This window comes from Onychostoma macrolepis, chromosome 05 (genome assembly GCF_012432095.1).
Source record: "Onychostoma macrolepis isolate SWU-2019 chromosome 05, ASM1243209v1, whole genome shotgun sequence".
Taxonomy (NCBI): domain Eukaryota; kingdom Metazoa; phylum Chordata; class Actinopteri; order Cypriniformes; family Cyprinidae; genus Onychostoma; species Onychostoma macrolepis.
In genome coordinates, this window is record NC_081159.1 from 17,319,653 (window position 1) to 17,340,328 (window position 20,676).

The 20,676-nt window shown below is 38.1% G+C and overlaps 1 protein-coding gene across 1 annotated transcript; it reads right to left on the bottom strand.

Moving 5' to 3' along the window:
- Positions 1–669: 669 nt before the first annotated feature.
- On the bottom strand, positions 670–19,525 carry aif1l (allograft inflammatory factor 1-like). Its single transcript, XM_058777712.1, has 6 exons — positions 19,352–19,525; positions 19,091–19,152; positions 10,701–10,767; positions 8,791–8,832; positions 6,028–6,190; positions 670–2,465 (listed from the first exon to the last, which is right to left on the bottom strand). The coding sequence occupies exons 1-6, from the start codon at positions 19,374–19,376 to the stop codon at positions 2,378–2,380; spliced, it is 447 nt and encodes a 148-aa protein (XP_058633695.1). The 5' UTR covers positions 19,377–19,525; the 3' UTR covers positions 670–2,377.
- Positions 19,526–20,676: the final 1,151 nt, after the last annotated feature.

Genomic DNA, 20,676 nt, shown 5'->3' on the forward strand with positions numbered 1-20,676 from the left:
AGAAATTACTTCCGTTTTGTTTACGTAAAGGTTTTTAATTATATAGACTACGCTACCATTAAAAAGTTTTGGTTAGTGAGATGTTTGTTTTTGAATGCTTTTGTACAGTAATATATTAATACAATTTAAAATGTGTTTTCTATCGTAATGTATTTTAAAAATGTAATTTGTTCCTGCGATGCAAAGATGAATTTTAGCAGCCATTACTCCAGTTTTCAGTGTCACACGAGCCTTCAGAAAACATTTATCAAAGAAACATTTATCAAAGTTGAAAACAGCTTTGCTGCTTAATATTTTTTTTTTGTTGAAACCATGATATATTCTTTTCTCGATTCTGTGATGAATAGAAAGAACAGCATTTATTGAAATAGAAATCTTGTGTAGCATCACGTCTTTACTGTCACTTTTGATTAATGTGTCCTTGCTGAATTAAATTTATTTTTAAATAAATAAATCTTACTGACCCCACACTTCCTAACACACACACACACAGACTCGCATTTCTAGTGTTCAGAAATATTGTAAGTACAAATCTACTTTAGAATAGTTTTTCACAAATTAGGACATACCCAAATGTCCCCAAACTGAGGTTGTGTCACATTTTGCACAATTCTGGAGGACAATTATATGTAGTAAACACAGACGTAAATAAAAGAGCTCCACTAATAGTTCAGGTGTAACAGTAGGGTATTTACTTCCTTTGGTGTTTGCCAAAAAAAGAGAAGAAAAATAATTTACAAATGCCTCTGCTAATTAATATGCTGACAGAAAACTATTCATAATTCTAACAACTCATTAAAAATGCATTTCTAATAAATAGCAGTACAGTGCAGCCCTCAATTCACACTTCACTGATTTTAAATGGAAAATAAAAGCACGTCAATGAAAAACTTGAACAGAGGCACGGAAATAAAACCCATAAAACATGAGACGTGACAGAAACAAATAAAAGTTGCTTTGTTTGCAGATGAAGTCTGAAATGGAAGTGAAAGCCACACCTGCTACTGCTGAGTGATGTCATTTCATCATCTTAATCTTAAAAAAAAAAAAAAAAGCAACAACACATAACAACTCTTGAGATCAGTTTGTTTTCCATACGTAGCATCTTATAGAAAGAAAATTTAATGAGGACAATGTAAAATTAAAAAAAAAAAGGGACAAAAGCACTACTGGAATATTTGCATCAGCTGCACAACATGCAAGTCTGCTTGGGTTAAAACATGACAACATTTCCAAGGACTCCGCCACACAACAACATTCTTGGAATGTCTCAGAATACGACTCAACAGAATATAAATTCCAAGCACGCGCACACACACACACACACACACAAAATCTGTTTCAAAGATGCTTCACTCAATCTTCACTCAAAACCTCTGCTACATCAAACTGAGCGAGGCACTTGGAAAGAGGGGTTTCAAACTAAAAATCAACCCTGCTGCGGATCTAAAACGCGACGATCAGCGACACATCATTTCCAATTAAAGCAGGAGAATTTATAAAAGCATATCCTAAAATTGTGATTCAAAGTTGTGTGTACTTAACAGTTAATGTGCTTATACGGTACAGTAACATTACAGATCACAGTCATTTGGAAGCATACAAACAGCTTAAAAAGAAACAGTCTGAAGACTGTGGAAAGTAAAAAAGGGACAGAGAGAATGAGCAAAGAAAGTTTGAGGAATGAACGGTCGTCCCTTTTTGCCTTCTCCCTCACTCAAATCCCAGTGTTCTCACTCCCTGCGCCTTCCTGTACAAAAATGTTACAAAGGAAATCCTGCTTTTAGAAGCAGATCAAGCTAAATGAAAAGTTTTTCAGTGGCCGAGCACTAACTGAATCTTAAAAGACCCTCACACACATCTACAATGTCACTATAGGACTCAGTGTTTAAGCATAAGCTAAAGAACTCAAATGGCAAACACGAACATATTGGATTGAAAAAATAAAAATCACACGTTGTGGGGAAGACGAAAAATCTTAATTCTCAATCTTAATTCGTAAAATCTGCCTTGCAAGCTAAAATTGTGTCATCCCGTACACCCTACACTCAGTACACTTGCAGTGTTACACACTAAACTTCACTAGTACTTCACCCACAGGATTTGTGCTTGTAAACACTATTCAAAAACACCTTTTTCATATAAATATATACATTTGTTTACTTATAAAAAGCTACTTTGCGCTTCGACTTCTTCACAGCAAATATATATATAGACATCTTTCACTTTTTTTCTTCATTTTGTCTGTCTATGAACTAAGATTTTCCCTGGATCTTGGCAAAAAGATTCTACGTAAGGCTATAGAAACCTAGCCCCTAATGTTAAATGGGCGGGATTTGCGAATGCAGGGATGTCAATTGAATCCATCTCCACTGGTCTATGGTAGGCTGGTGATGTCACGCTTGGGAGGGGGTCCACCAGGTTTACAGCTGGTCCCGTTAGCTTTGTCTTCAAACATCATAACCCTGTGTGAGAGAAGAGAGAAAATTCATTTCAACCATCAAATCTAAAATATTCCACAACTGGGGTGTAGATGTAGATATATACAGGTGCATCTCAAATTAGAATGTCGTGAAAAAGTCAACGCAGCCATCTACCAGGAAATTTTAGAGCACTTCATGCTTCCTTCTGTTGACAAGCTTTATGGAGATGCTGATTTCATTTTCCAGCAGGACTTAGCACCTGCCCACACTGCCAAAGGTACCAAAAGTTGGTTAAATGGCCATGGTGTTACTGTGCTTGATTGGCCAGCAAACTCACCAGACCTGAACCCCATAGAGAATCTATGGGGTATTGTCAAGAGGAAGATGAGACACCAGACCTAACAATGCAGATGAGCTGAAGGCCACTGTCAAAGAAACCTGGGCTTCCTACCACCTCAGCAGTGCCACAAACTGATCACCTCCATGCCACGCCGAATTGAGGCAGTAATTAAAGCAAAAGGAGCCCCTACCAAGTATTGAGAACATATACAGTAAATGAACATACTTTCCAGAAGGCCAACAATTCACTAAAAATGTTTTATTTTTATTTTTTATTGGCCGTATGAAGTATTCTAATTTGTTGAGATTGTGAATTGGTGGGTTTTTGTTAAATGTGAGCCAAAATCACCACAATTAAAAGAACCAAAGACTTAAACTACTTCAGTATGTGTGCATTGAATTTAAGTTTCACAATTTGAGTTGATTTACTGAAATAAATGAACTTTTCCACGACATTCTAATTTATTGAGATGCACCTGTGTATAATATATATATATATATATATACACACACACACACATACATATTACACACATACACACTTTTTATACTGAATTTAAAAAAGAAAATTAACTCCTCTTGCCACCTAAAAGTAATTAGAACCATGATTTAAAGTGGAAAAACAACCGTTACATTTATTTAAACCATATTAGCTTTGCAAGTACTTTTATTAAAACCTCTTGAGCTCTTGCCTTAACACGATTGTGTCAGTGGGCGATTACGTCATCACGTAATGCGTCATATGTCTGAAATGCCCCCAATCAGATCTGTCCAAAGAGACATCGATCAAACTGATGCGCAGTAACGCCTTTCCAAACACGAGGGAAGAGGGCGCACTGAGCGCGAAGTGGGCAACACCCCCTAGCTCGATGCGGAGTTGGGATACTTTGGGTTGTGTACAAATGCAATAATAATAATTATGAATTACTCCACCCATGTGTTAATTTAACGTGTTCTGTGTAAAATGATACAATTTTTATCCATTTATCCCAATATATGTGGGTTTGGGACCGTTTCAAATGCAGGTGTGCCTGATCTGGCAAAATGGAGACCCCTTGTGGACATATTGTCTCAATTAAATATCCATAACTTTTAAAAAATAAATGATACAAAGAAAATCAAAAGGAAACTTTCTGCAATGATATGGACCAAAAAGATCTTAAATAACATACTTTCAAATAAAAACTTAAATCTAAATTAGATTTTTTTATTTGTGTTTATCATAAAATTATGAAAAAAAAAATGTTTATAATAATTCCACCCGTGTGTTAAAATTTAGAAAACGTCCTATTAAATGAGACAATTTTTTTTATCAATTTATCCCAATGTATGCGAGTAGGGTGCTCTTTTAAATCCAGGTATGCCAAAATATATCCAAAATATGCACCAGAGCTGAAGAGGTTAACAAGTTTAATCTTCTCACCACAAGGGAATTTATTCAAATAAATTGTAATTTAGATATAATACAATTATAATATAAATATTATATGTAATTATAATATTATGAGCGGTCAAGATTTTATTATGCACATACACAGTCCTATGATTCAAAGAATAAGGCCTGTGTGTCCAAATATAGGCGTTTAAGAACACGAGTTAAAAACGTTGTGGTGTCCACTCAGTGTCCAGCACTGGCTATAAGCTATTCCAGCATCCCACTGAGTAGATTAGTAGAGAGAGCATAAGTTCACTGCAAGAGACAAGTTTATAATTAAAAAAATAATAAAATTTAATAATTCGGACCAGCCTGTGAAACCACAAATGCTGGATCAGACAAAATACTGGTGTTTTGGAGTTAAGAGAAAGGTGCAGAACTGCTGACTGATCCATTCACACCATGTGACTTTCTGTTTCAGGTAAACCTTGACAAAATCTCTCATAAGCCCTTAACAAGCCCTGACTCGTTAGTCACAAATCACCCATTCACAATGTGTAGAATACTGACAGATGAAGATACACATCTATGCAAAATAATAATAAATCAGTATGTGTCTGTATCATAATTCTGACACCATCAGTTATTAAAATCATCCAGCACATCAAGAAATTAAACAATCTAATTTCTGCAGCATCACAGCAATGAACCAGACATTCAGGGATAGTGGTTATGATTAGTTTGTTTGCTTAGGCAAAGCACCAGACAACTTTAGCACGAAACTCAAATGATACAGTTACGCAAAAAAAAAAAAAAAAAAAATCATACCACAAATTGTGCAATTACTTTTCAGAATGGTCAGACAAACCAACCTGTACCACAAAATGGGTGAAAAAAAAAAAATCTAGCAAGCACTTGTGTGAGAGAAACTTCAAAACTCCAGTCTGTGTGTCCACTCAAAAGCCTTGTGAAAAATGGCTAAAGATGTTTTCAATGAACCATGAAACTTGGCACAAACAACCCAATTTTCTTTTCCAAATTACAGACGTGTTTTTCACAAAAAAGGAAGAGAACAGGAAGTTGAAGGTTGTGTTTATCGCTTCCACTGAGACTAGGGAGGTGTTTAGTGGTACCCGTGCCAACTTGGACAACATCCACACTTCTGTCAATGACAGCCATAATTAGGGGACAACTGTATCTCCAACCCCACCCAAGAAAATGTGTGCTGTGTCATTGTATATACAAGTGTGTTTATACAAAATTGGATCATTAAAAATCTTACATGATGTCATTTCATTATTTATTTAAAAAAAAAAGTTTCTATTCATTAGTGAAAAGCCACAATTTTTGTGCAAACAAATTCAAAGCGAGTCCAAATTATTGTACAAAAAATAAATAAAATACTGTCATAAAATATCTGAATTTTGCTAAATTAAATGTCTGACCTAGATAATGTGATACATAGTTCAGGCAGCATGACGTGGACCAGTTCTGTTTGTTTTAACAAAATATTAATTTGTCAGTCACTCAAGGTAGTTTATTTAATGACTGATTTAACATCGATACTGAGGTACCAGAGGCTTGTACTGTACTAAAGCCAAATTTCTGGTATCGATCCAACCCCTAGTGTATCGTGATGACAACGACATCACCCGTCACAGCAGATCCCTCTCCCACTGAGATAATGGCACAGATATGCTGATCCTGCACTAGATGTGCAGATGAGATTAAACACATGCCGACATATCTAAAAATACCTTGACTGAGTCAAAGCACACGGCAGCAGGAAATAGCCCGACAATTCTGCACAATGCCGTTTGCCAATATTAAAAACAAGACAGAGAGATAACATGCATGAAGAAGCATGTTTAAACACGCATACACACTTACAGTTTGAGAACAGCCGATCGCTTGCCAAGCATCATTTTCACAAAGTCCCTGTAGTTGATGGTGTCGCTGCAACCCCCCGTCACCTCCGAGATCATTTTCTTAATCTCCAGATGAGTCTTTGGCACACCCAACTTCTCCATCATTCGCTTCAAGCCCATCATGTCTGGAAACACAAGCAAACTCTTACAGCTTGACAAGTAGATCCCTAATAAAGATGGGATGCTGACTAGTCAATTAGTGAGGTCAGAATTTAGCCTGTATATTTGATGAAGTTCTGGTATTAACACTGTTGAAGGGCTACATAGTACACTGATGTCTTTGGCTGCTGGGTTGTGTTTTAAGTGAGGCATCAAGTTAAAAATAGTCTAAAAATGTGTCAAGAACCCTACTTTTTATGTGAGTGTCCCTTAAGAAAGAAAGAGTCTGACTTTGTATAATTAGGCCAATTTGTGTGTCATGTACACAAGGTCTACTAGTTTGGCACAACCATATTGCTCAAAAAAATGCTCTTAAACTTGCAATGTGCTGACATCTTGAAGATAACGCCACATACGTGTCATCTGTGCTGTGAACCAGCCTCAGGACTGATACTACAACACCAAGCATACTACCATAGTGTAGCGCTACACAGAGCGGTCAGTATTCATCTGTCCACATCATTTGCATTAGTGGAATGATTTTCTCCTCACAGTGTATTCAATTTTTGTGTCTCACATTATACAGTATGCCGCGCTCTCATAAAAACATACTTGCTACCACAAACTACACATTTGTTCAAGTCTCCCATGAATCAGCCTCTGAAGTGCCCTTATTTCTGTGACGCATGCTTCAGCTGTTTGGATTTACAATCAGGAATAAGGGCCTATGCCACTCTCCCCCTACATCTTATGTGGGCAAGCCTTCCATTTGCATAAAAATGCATGCTATACTTTTCTGAATGAAATAGAATTGGAAAATAGTACAGGACTTCAACTTGTCTATCATGATTTGATGACAACTATAATAATAGATTATGATTTTATCTGCAATACTATTAACGTGGTTGTGCCTTAAACTAAGGCTTAGTTCACCCAAAAATGAAAATGCTGTCATTCATTACTCGCCCTCATGCCGTTCCAAACCCATAAGACTTCTGTTCATCTTCGGAACACAAATTAAGATATTTCTGATGAAATCTAAGTGCTCTCAGACCCTGAATAGACAGCAACACAACTGCAATGTTCCCAGGTCCAGAAATGTAGAAAGGACATCAGTAAAACTGTCCATGTGACATAAGTGGCTCAACTTCAATTTTGCGAAGCTACAAGAAAACTTTTTGTGCACAAAGAAAACAAAAATAAATTTATTCAACAATTCTTCTCCTGCCATTTTGGAGAGTACCACGACGCATATGCGTGCTTTCCCCAGAACGTAATCAACATTGTTTATGTTCAGCATGCACGCGTTTTCTCCAAAACGTAAACAACGCTGATGATGCTGATTGGGAACACTGCAGTTGCGTTGCAGTCTATGCAGGGTCACTGAGCTCTCAGAATTCATCCAAAATATTTTAAATTTGTGTTCCGAAGATGAACAAAGGTCTTAGGTTTGGAACGACATGAGGGTGAGTCATTAATGACAGAATTTTCATTTTGGGTGAACTATCCTAGCCTGACTACGTCAGGCTTCGTACTTCCGCTCAATTTCATTTCACTTCTGTATTCAGTCTGACATAGCAGACCATCTCCCGGTTTATCTCCGGCTCCGCAGCAGCCTGGCCAATCAACGAACAGAGGGCGGGCTGAGAGCCGTGACGTAGATGCTAAGCGCCGAATTTAAGATTGTAGTTTAGGTGAGGGAAATCTATAACGACAGCGGACATGGAGACACGGGATGCTATTCGCTCTGTTGTGGAGAATATTCCCGGCATTTGCCAACTGAAGCCTGAACAAGAAGAGTGTTTGGTTCACATTTTGAATGGAGGTGATGTTGTGGCCCTACTCCCGACAGGTTTTGGGAAAAGTTTAATTTATCAACTGTTACCGATCATCAGCGAGAAACTGGGGAAGCCAAAGTTCGGCAAGGCGATAATTGTGGATGCGTAGATTTACTTCACATAATCTGCAAAAGTCGTTAGCAGCCATCTTCTCTCCGGTATTTTGCTCGATGGTTTGGTTTTCGCCGCATACCTGTGTTTACAGTGGAAGTTCGAGGTGGCCGAGCCGTCGAATAACATACGTCATAACCAACCGTTATGTGATTGGCTTACGGGTACACCAATGATTTTAAACTTCAGACAAGCGCCCGCCCACGAGAAAGTAAACGCTTGTCAATTATGCCCTTCCAGACTCTCTCTACGAAGCAAAGCGAAGTAGCAGAGTTTGGTATTACCAGGCTAGAACTATCCCTTTAAGATGACTTAACGCTTTAAAATAGGACAAACAACTAAATGAGCTAAATAAAAAATATTTTAATTCACCCCTCCCCCAAACAACTCAAGTTACACCCATTTAAAATTACAATTAAAATCATAAGCCGTTTTTAATTATTCACAAGGTATGCTTTTGTATTATTGTTTTTTTAACAATTTTTTTAATTTCTCTCTCCTATCATGAGTCACTCTTACTCTTTCTACAGCACATTACAATGACCTTTAAGTTGGTTACAGGTGAGTTCTCATGTTTCCCATCTGTCAAGTGTGGTATCACCTACACAGTGAGCATGACAAAAAAGCCCTTCCCCAATAACACTCAAAGTCTTAACTACATATGCACACACACTTACCGATCTCTCCCTGATCATTCAGGTCAAACTCAGCATATTTATCTGTGGATTTGAAAAAAAAAAATAAATAAATAAATAAAAAGTGAGATTTTAATAGTCCAAACAAGAACAAATGAAACAATTCACACACAGCCGCCAGCAACATCTGACAGTGGCAGCATGTAGAGGTCAGGCATGTGACAGCTGCGGTTCAGAGGGAAACAACAGAGGACATTTGGAAAACCCAGCATTTCTTATCCGAAATGAGGCCTATTTCACAAAGGATGGCTGGCTATATCTGTAAATGAGGACAGTTAGTACCAGATTTGAATCTGTGTCCCATTTGATTTTGCTAGATTATTCTACTAGTTCCTCTCTCTTCCCTCCATCTCTCTCATTCGGTGTTGTTTCATTCTCACAATGAAGCTTCTGTTGGAGTGGACGCATTGAGAGTGTAACGGAGTCACCGTGAGAGGCGGCTGATGGGAAGGAGAGGGTTACAATGGCCCCCTATAAACACAAACGCAGCCTGTTCACCCCCGAGCTGAATGAGTGCGTGTGAAACAGAGCTGGCAAGAGGTTGTCCGTCGAAATGCACCGACGCTGCGTAAATGTAACTCATGTTCACTGACTAAATCACTATCTCTAAATGGTTTTCTTTTTTTCGATGATGCTCCCTCTTATTATCAACTGTATTCTTTCTCTCTTAACTCTCTCATTTCATTTCTGCTTTTAGGGCAGTGGTGCACACACACATACTGACATGTGGGTCAAACACTCTGCGGCAAGTGCTCAGACTATGTGTGTGTGGGAGCGTGTGCTTTCATTTCAACAATGTCAAGAGAAATCTCAAGGGTTTGGCGCTCCTCCTGTCCCTTGTGCTTTTGACTTCTGTCCTTTCCTTCCTTCCATTTTCTCACTCTGTTTAACAAGAAATTATTGTAACATTCAGAGCCACTTAACCCCTTTAACCTGATCACTGCCTCTTGATAATGACCCACAAACCCAAGCATACACACTGAGGACAACTGGTAGTAAATAATTCAGAGTTAAAAGAGGCCCTTGGGTAAAATTCAACACAAAACATCTGAGAGTCAGTTTTTTTTTTTTTTAAATAATCTGATGCATTACTGACTGACTGACAGAATATTCAAAGAAGGGCAAAAAAAATAGAGCAGGACTAGATTGGATTATGAAAAGTGGGCAATACACAACAAAACGGAGACAGGCAGATGGAGGGGAGGGGTTGAAAACTAAGAGGAATTCATAATGTCAGCCAAAAATGAAAGATGTTTCAGATAAGGAGGATACACCGATTCTAAAAGTTTTGGCCAATACAGATAAAATAACTTGTGAATAAAAAACTTCACACTCTTTTGTCTGAATACTCCAGTACTTTCAATCATCTCTAGTTTCAGAGACAGAGCAAATTATCACATTTTAATAAAAAAAGGATTACAATAAAAAACATTTTTTACTTGGAATACCACCAATCAATGGTGCACAACAAGAATGTGTGTTAAAGTCAATACTGACGTCATTTTTTGAGAAGCGCTAACATTAGAAAGAGAGGGAGGATGACTTCAGGATTCAGGTGGCTAAACTTTTCATGGGGATTTTCAAAGAGAAAAGCAAAACCACACTTCAGCTTTGACCAAAAGGCTCAGAGGACTGTTCGTTTACATTCCAGTTGTCCTTTCCACACACACACACACACAAACCGTTATTTCCCTCTCCCACAAGAAGCACATGTCCAAAACCCTCAGCGCTAAAACAACAACAAGGGGGCAAGACCAGCACATTCCTGCAAGACCATATGGAGAAAGCAAGTCCATCACACATGCACAAACACACACACAAGCTCTCTTAGCATTCATACCACAAACATGTGTGGACTATGTTGGTGTTTAAAATATTTCAACTGTCCTTACTTTTAAAAGAATCCAACTTGTCTGGTAAATCCTCCTCATCCCTGTACTTCTGATCTTCCATAAACTCCTGCAAACAAGAGAGAGAAACAGAGAGTTAGCATGATCTCAAACTAGAATAGACTGAGTGGATGAATGATTATCCCCTCTGTTTGGTTGTGCATGGCAGAAGCCCAGAGAGGGCGAGCAAGCATGTGTCAAGTATCTTAGAGTGTGCACTGTGCATTCTCCGCGGTGTAGTTTTATTCTCTGGAACAGTTTTGATGCCAAGGACACCCAAATATCCCCTTCCTTGAAAAATACAGACAGCTATATGTTTTGGTGTACAAAAGAGCCATATGATTGGGATTAATTCCCCCTGTAAATTTTGCACTTTAAAGTTGGTAACATGAAATTTGTTGCATTGACCTACAGAAATCTTCTTTGTTTGAAAGTGACTTGTGTAAGCTTCATCAGGGCTCGAAAAAAAAAAAAAAAAAAAAAAAAAGGTAAGAAATGTCAACATCACAATTTCAAGAGGTCTTACATTTAAGGATGGAAAGATGAGAATCGTGATATGGATTACAGTGTTTCCCACAGACTTGGACTCTATTTGTGGCGGCATACAGGTGCATCTCAATAAAATTAGAATGTCGTGGAAAAGTTCATTTATTTCAGTAATTCAACTCAAATTGTGAAACTTGTGTATTAAATAAATTCAATGCACACAGATTGAAGTAGTTTAAGTCTTTGGTTCTTTTAATTGTGATGATTTTGGCTCACATTTAACAAAAACCCACCGATTCACTATCTCAACAAATTAGAATTCTTCATAAGACGAATAAAAAAAACATTTTTAGTGAATTGTTGGCCTTCTGGAAAGTATGTTATTTACTGTATATGTACTCAATACTTGGTAGGGGCTCCTTTTGCTTTAATGCACTGGGCAACAGTCCAGTTCTTCTTCTCCTTAGCCCAGGTAAGACGCCTCTGATGTTGTCTGTGGTTCAGGAGTGGCTTAACAAGAGGAATACGACAACTGTAGCCAAATTCCTTGACACGTCTGTGTGTGGTGGCTCTTGATGCCTTGAACCCAGCCTCAGTCCATTCCTGGTGAAGTTCACCCAAATTCTTGAATCGATTTTGCTTGACAATCCTCATAAGGCTGCGGTTCTCTCGGTTCGTTGTGCATCTTTTTCTTCCATACTTTTTCCTTCCACTCAATTTTCTGTTAACATGCTTGTATACAGCACTCTGTGAACAGCCAGCTTCTTTGGCATTGAATGTTTGTGGCTTACCCTCCTTGTGAAGGGTGTCAATCATTGTCTTCTGGACAACTGTCAGATCAGCAGTCTTCCCCATGATTGTGTAGCCTAGTGAACCAAACTGAGAGACCATTTTGAAGGCTCAGGAAACCTTTGCAGGTGTTTTGAGTTGATTAGCATGTCACCATATTCATATTCTCATAATTTGTTGAGATAGTGATTTGGTGGGTTTTTGTTAAATGTGAGCCAAAATCATCACAATTAAAAGAACCAAAGACTTAAACTACTTCAGTCTGTGTGCATTGAATTTATTTAATACACGAGTTTCACAATTTGAGTTGAATTACTGAAATAAATGAACTTTTCCACGACATTCTAATTTATTGAGATGCACCTGTATATGCAAATTCATTCTCTGCCAGCAGGAGATGCTTTTAGACCGCGGAGACAGCGGTTTCCCCGGTAAGGCTGTACACAAAGCAGAGCTCCACTCACAAACGCTGCTTTATCAGACATTACATGCAAGATGAAATGAAAATGTCAACCAAATTTTTCTGAAGACAGTCGGTTTCCTTCAGAAATACAGTAAAATAAAATACCTGCACCGGGTTTTGATTTTGAAACGTGCAGTGCTCATGTTTATTCAACGAAGTCAAAGCATTTTGGAAAAAATCTATTTGTGGCAGTCAGTTTTGATATTGTGGCGGGCTGCCAGAAATAAATCAATGCATGGGAAACACTGGATTAATGTGATGATTAAACTTAAATTTCATTGAATAAATATGAGCTGCACGTTTTAAGTGAAAACGCAGCGTGAGTGTTTTTATACGAATGTATCTCTGAAGGGAACCGACTGTATTCAGAAAAGTTTCGATGGCATTTTCATTAATCTTGCCTGTAATGCCTAATAACACTGCGTTTATGAGCACAGCGCTACTTTGTGTTCAACCGTTATTTGGAAAATGCTATATTCTGCCTTTCCAAAAGCAGCACCTACTGGCAGGGAATGAATCTGCATTTTCAATAATCCTTTCTGCTGTTTATGTTCAGACTAGGCCTGGGCGATATATAAATTTTTTTTTTTCTCTCAATATTTTCTAACTTTTTACGATATACATCTCGATATGTTTGCATTTGCTTTTAAATAATAATACAAATATATCTATCTATCGCTCTTTTCTTTTGCCCCCATAAAAAAAAACAAAAAAAAAAACAATTTAGATAGAACAGCTATTGTTGCAAAGTAAATACAAAATGTTTAGTGCACATTTAAGCATTTAAAAAGATCTAGACCAAGTGATCACTTACTGCTTTTTATTAAATGAACACATGTATATGTAACTGAAGTAATGCAAAACAAGTACAGAACGTGCATTGTCAACTTTTTTAGTGCATGCAATTGACAATTTACACTGTGCAACTGGGGGAAATAATTACACAAATAATTACATTTATTTTACAAGTTTTTAGCTAAGAACACAAATCTGCCAAATGTCTCTGATTTAAGAGAAGCTCTGTGGCATGTTCCCACAGGCACTAAAAACCCTCTCAGATGGGGAGCTAGTTGCTGGAAGACAGGCATTTCTTAGCTAATTTTGCAAATTTGGGGAAATGTGCCTTATGGATGATTCACCACCATGAGCACAAGTCAACAGAATGTGGACTCATACATAGTTTATTTTAGCTCATCTAGTGTACGGATTTATTATAGGCTTAAATTACAACCAAAGACTTATGCACACTCTGTCTATATTATGAAAACTGGTAAAACAAATTAAAAACAGAACACAGACTGATTGAGGGACACTTTCATTTAGATGCTAAAATCCAGCTTGTTTGTCGGTGATTTCAGATCATCAGCGGCAGCGCTTCCGCAATGAGGAGCAAGCGCGTGCGCATGGTTGCCAGATTGCTTAAAATGATCAAAACACTGGGCAGAAAATGTATCCTTGTAACAGTGAAGCTCTGATTCGGGGATTTGAACTCTTGGTATCTGGCAACCACACTTATGAAAGCTACCTCATGTCCCTTGCGTGGTAATACTTAAGGGGACGTAATATTGGACGTTCGACGCGTTCTTTTGGGAAAGTATGCTTGAATTTGAAATATTCGATATTCATGATATTTTCAAATTTGACATCGTCGTCATAATTATTGCGATATTATCTCTAATATTCGATATAATCGCCCAGCCCTAGTTCAGACCAATGCAAAAACCTACCCATATTTTTTTAATGCAACAAACACAGAGAGACAGAGACTGTGACTTCTAAAAAAAAAATTATATTAATATATATATATATTAAATGAATGATAAGTTATGGGTTTGACTCATCCATATTTAAAAAAAAAAAAAAAGAAAAGGCAAATCTCCGCTCTCTACCCAACAAAACGGACAAACTCCTTCTGCTCTCCTGGACAAATAAGGATTTCTCAAACTCTGCTGCTCTGTTTCACGGAAACCTTGCTGAACGACGCCATTCCTGACAGCGTGCTTCATCTGCCGGGCTTTCAGCTGATCAGAGCAGATCGCAGAATCAATCAATGGGGAAAATCGCGCAGCGGCAGGACATGCTTCTACATAAATGAGAGGAGGTGTACAGATGTAAGGGTGTTAAAGAAGGCCCTACGCCAAAAAGCTGGAAGATCAGTTCACTTCCAATGACTCCGCTTCAGTGTGGAAAGGCCTCCCCCCCCCGCCCCCAACCGTTAACACCTCCAGCAACCCCCCTCTCCCCAACTCCTGTACTTCAGATCAGTGAAGATGATGTGCGCCAGGTCTTCAAGAAGAACAAGAGAAGGAAGGCACCAGGCCCAGACAGTGTGACACCAGCCTGCTTGAAAACCTGTGCTGACCAGCTGGCCCCCATCTTCACACAGATCTTCTATAGATCTCTATAGTTTCTTCACCCAGGCAATCCAACTTATGAACGGTTAAATGTCATTTTTTTTTGTTTATTTAGATTTACATTTACATGTGTATTTTTTATTCTCATCTTATTTTTATTGTCTGTGTGTCATTGTTGTCTCTGTGAACTGAAAGCTTATGATACTAAATCAAATTCCTTGTATGCGCAAGCATACTTGGCAATAAAAGCTCTTTCTGATTCTGATAAATGCAGGCTGCTATCTAGTGTAGTGTAATGTAATGTAATGTAATGTAGTGTGCTAGCTAGCTTGTTATCAGAAAACAGGACAGTGCATAATAAAAAGACAAACACAACACAGGCCGGGAAGTTCTAAGATCATTAAAATCTTTTTTAATGATCTTTAACAAGACTCTGCATGAGGCCCATAAATCAAAGATCCACATGTTTGATATGAGTCTTTACTATCAGTGAAGTATTAAAGTGGGTGTGCCTATCAGGGAGATCACGCAGTGTGTATGGGTGTGTTTGTGAGTGGATTTTAATTATGGCTGGTGGGAGATGCTGCTGACTGAGTGAAGGAATGTGCTGTAAAAGCGAACAGCATGTGTGTGTGCGGAGCATCAAGCAACCTTGAACAGTTAAGTATGACTCATCATGACGTCTTGTCTCTGCTCTTTCGCTCTAACCCATGCATACTGAGAGAGGGAGTAAAAATAAGCTAGATTAACAAACTGGTCAAGTAGTGATACAGTTTTAGAAAATAGAAGATGAAAACTACACTGCGAGGATCAGCCCTCTTGAGTCATGCAGAGAGATGAAGAGCACGAGTAACACCTTCTACCTCAGCCAAGTCACGACTACACATCAACGTTCCTTCACATCAGAACTTGAAACTGTGAATTTGCTTCATTTGATGAGCACAGTGTTTGCTTTTCACAGGCCTGCAGTATCTCACCGTCACCACTGACAGCTCTTATCAGATTATTAAGCATCAACATATATGACTGACAAAAACATGTACATATCATATTACACCCTCAAAATCAAAAGACATTAGCCTTTGTTTTACTGAAAGAAAATTAAGGCTATTTCATAAAAATTAAGCACATTTCCCCTAATTTCATATTACCATAAGGGACCAAGAAAGAGACCATTTTCATTACTGTAGAGCAAAAACATTTTTATTATTAAGCACATAAAACACCATAATTTATTAATTTAATTGAAGAAAAAAAAAAAAAAGCACTGTCCTTAAAGGATGATTTTCATAACTGTTCTAAAATAATGAGAATTATTATACAGAATAATAGAAATTACAAATAAAACAAAGGTAAAATGTCTGGATGCATTATGGTAACAAGAATTGGGTGGGAAATGTGCTTAAAGTCACATTAAAAGAGATCTTTTCTTCTGGATTGTGACGCACATTAAAATAAACCGGAAAAAAAAAGAAAGTAGTAGGATGGATCCTTAGCCTAGTTCAATCCATCAGTTGTTGAATGGATTGAGACAGATCAGATCTGAGATTGACTAACATTTTATCAGAGGTGGGTAGAGTACCCAAAAACTGTACTCAAGTAAAAGTAAAAGTAATAGTCTGAATAGTTACTTGAGTAAGAGTAAAAAAGTATCGGATAAAAAAAAACTACTCAAGTAGTTAGTTACTAGTTACTTTGGATCATATACTGAATATAATCTATTTTTATTTAGATATATAGATATTTAGATACATTTTTATACACACGCACACACACACACACTGCCGTTCAAAATACCTTTAATTTTTTTTTAATGTAATTTATTTCAGTGATGCAAATCAGAATTTTTATCAGCCTGATTTATTATCAATGCTGTTCTTTTTTAGCTTTCTAATCATAAAAGAATCCTGAACAAACTGTCACAGGTTCCAAAAAATATTAAGCAGCAAAACTGTTTCCTGTTGAAAAAAACAGCATATGCTGGTTAGGTATGTTTTGAAGCATGGGATGCTGGTTTGAACTGATTTAAGCTGGTCCAACCAGCTCAAGACCAGCACATGACCAGCACAAACCAGCATCCCAGCTTCAAAACATACCTAACCAGCATATGCTGTTTTTTTTGTTTTTGTTTTTTTTCAACAACACTGGTAACAAAACAATATATTTGAATGATTTCTGAAGGATCATATTACACCGAAAACTGGAGTAACAGCTGATACAAATTCTGATTTGCATCACTGAGTTAAATTAAAAGTTTAATTATGTATTATAAATGTATATAACCTCTGACACGGAGAAGAGTAAAATCTCCTCACATGACCGCTACAGAACATCTGAACATAACGAAACAAATGCACATTGACGGATCTTCTTCCGTCTGTTCTGCAAAATGTAAACAAATGTAGCCTTTATTTCTGCAAGCGTAAATATTGTGAAAATGTCCATATTAATTGTGTCTAGGCAAGGCATTCCTCCTGGAACTAACGCGGGTTTGGCGGGTGTTTATTTCATACTCCGTCACAGCTTATTTAATGAATCAAATATACATTGTATTTAATGTGTAAGGTACATGTACAACAAACTGTAATGTCATAGTGGTATCGTGAGCTGTAATCGAATCTATACCTGTGGAACCGACAGCACACGCGGTGTTCGTCTAATAAAGATCTTCATAGCTAGTAAACCATAGCCTTTGCAGATTTGCTTTCAACTGACTGTTGATCCAGAGCCACGTCTTCAGCGCTCTTGATGTTACAACTCTGAGTGAGAACCGCCTCAGACGACTCAGCGCGTGCTGCAGGAACTGAACGAATCATTCAAACTGATTCGCGAACCGATTCATTGGTCTGCCAACTGGTTTGATCAAGCCTTGAATAGAATTGACTCAAAAGAATGAATCATTCGCGAACGGCAACGCCATTGCCCAGAAAAAAAAGTAGATGGCGCGCTTGGAATAAACTGAAGGATTTTTAACTTGTATGCATTAAGATAAAGTAACGAGAGGAGCGTCGCCCACAGTAACGAAGTAAAAGTACCGTTTTTTCACTAAAAATGTACTTGAGTAAGAGTAAAAGTACCCATTTTTAAATATACTCTAAAAGTATTAGTTACCCAAAAAATTTACTCAAGTAAATGTAACGAAGTAAATGTAACTCGTTACTACCCACCTCTGCATTTTATTGACCCTTTTCCTGAGAATCACCTCAACACTATGTGCAGGGAAGCACTGCAGATGTCACTACTAGTAGGCCAGTGCATAACCTGATTTTCTCCTTATTTCTGAAAGTTCATGTGACCAGACCAAGCTGTCACGCCCACCAGCCGCAGTGCACATGAGAGAGAGAGAGAACAGCCGCTGAGATTGCGGCTCATATGCCACTGCTGCCCACTCCTCAATCTCCCTCCCACATAATGCGTCCATTCATGCTGGATCACAGACACCTGTTTCCCATCTGAGGGCACAGAGACAGCCAGCTGCGGGGGGACACACTGCCTCTTATCACATCAAAGAGGGCTGATCTTAAATATTAGCTTCAAAATAACACTAGTTAAGAAAATAAGCCTCTTGGGATTTTCATAAAAGGTCTGACTTTGTTTGATACGCCCAAGACGAGGTCACCTCCTTTACTTAAATGTTAAGTACGTCATTTTTTATTTTAAAATACTTTAAGATTAATATGCTTATTATAGTACACCATTGTATGTTGATTCCACTAAAACTATTGTTTGAGGATCTTGGCCCCCCACAACACACTAACACTGGCTCAGCCAATAGCGTGAGTTTGGGGCGGGGCTATCTGTTTGTCCGACCAATGGCTGACGGGCAGAGTATTTGGGGGAATCCTTGAGCGCTTAACCAACGCAGCTGTGAATGACTCATGAGCGGGTTGAACAGGGCTGTGTCTGAAGACCTAGTCATCGGTCTACTTACCGAGATAGCGATTCTTATTAGTTTTATAGTTTGCTGCAGCATTAAAATAAGAAGAAAATCCTGTCTCCGTAGGCAGCTCAATAGATTTTGAGGCACAGTCCTGCTCTGGATTGTGAAATGATCTGCGGCTTAATGTGGTCGAGCTGTCTAACTAAATTAGGTCATGCTGCTGTAAAATCGAGCTTAACAATTCCGCTGCAGTCCAAAATAACATTTAACAGCTAAAGAGACCAAGTAAATTAATAGCCTCGCTAATATTTACAGACAAAGCGGGAACAACAGCAGGGTAAATGGAGGCGGCTCAAGGCCAATGAAATAATCTCGCCTCCCCATTCAGACAATAATAATCCATCAGCGTTAGCTTATTTACCTTATTGATTTCCTCCAGCTTCTCCCTCTGCTGTGCTTTGAGTAACCCGAAGGCTTTTCCGCCTGAAAAATGAGACATAGTGACCGTTACACACCCGTCTGGATGTTTTACCCAGGCTGTCTGGTGCACTTGCAGGCATGAGATAAGGACAGTCGGCCGCTAACGGCACACACGCGCGCACAGAACAAAAACAGGCTTCGCGCGGATAACGGTAAATACGGCATCAGTTCACTATAAACAGACCGGCGACAAACGATATACCTTGTAAATCCAGGTTGGAAGGCATGCTGGGACGGTCGAGCGGTGGTAATGAAGGAAGAGAGCGGAGAGACACTGGTGTAGGTGACTGCTCGCGTCGGTTGTGCGGGAGAGAGGGAATCTCACGCTGCTTAGAAGCGCAGGTCTCCCTGTGATGCACTCACTGCTCGCCAGGAATGCAGCTATATACCCCACCGTGCGGTGAAGAGAGGTAATGCAGGCCATAGACTGAACAGGGAAGCGTTCTGCCAGCCACTGTTCTTTTGTAAAGCTATTTGTAATTTAATTAGTCATATATACGCCTATATAACGCCTTCAGCGTCCCAACCGTGCTCAACTCCACAATGTAGTGAATGTTAAAGCACTTTTTATTTAGTCAGTTTTGCACATATCATATTGCATGCAAAACTCATATCTTATCTTTCTCATAGTTTAATTTTTAACTTAGAAACATTTCATTTCCTGTAATTACTGTTGCACGCCTCATTTAGTTAGTTTTGAACATTTCATAGCTACTGTATTTCATAGTTGCGATTTTTTTTAATTATTTTTTTTATACTTGTACACTTTTATTAGAATATTACTTTTTTCTTTCTTTCCCCTTATCTTATCGTTCATCATCTTAACATTTAATTTTTAACTCTCAGTTTAGGCTATCTGTGATTTTATCTCTGCAAGTTATAAGCATTTACTTTCCTGCAGTTACTGTTGCATGATTTATTGTGCAGTTGATAAATTAAGTTTGACTTGATGTGTGTAGGTTTCATTAAAGACAGGTTTTAACATTGTTGCTTTTAATTATTTGCATTTGTTTTAACTGCGGTTCTCGGCAGGTTTATATTTTGCGTAAATTTATATCTATATAACGAACGATCAACATTAAACATATTTTTTAGTGATGATTAGTTTAGTAATAATATACAAATATGGCAGTTGTTATGAATTCAGGTTATGTTATGCATTTTGTTATGCAATATGGATGTGTATTATAGTGTGAAGTGTTCAATCTGGTTGTCTGTTTTTGACAAATGGTTCCCTTTGTATTGAAATAAAAGTTAAGCAAAGTGTCTCTAGTCTTGGGTTCAACGGGGTTAAGAACATTAAAAGGGCACTATAGGCTCAGAGAACAGATCAAAAGCTCAGTTTTCACAGGAAACGGCCAATACAATAAGCCATGATACATCAGAAGACAAGCCAACAATGGGCTACGCAGGCATCCATGTTGATAATATATCCCAAATAATGGAACATTTCAGCTATTCATAGCCAATTTCTTTTGTGACTATAATTTATGAACAGATGGATAATAAGCACAAAAATAAATATTT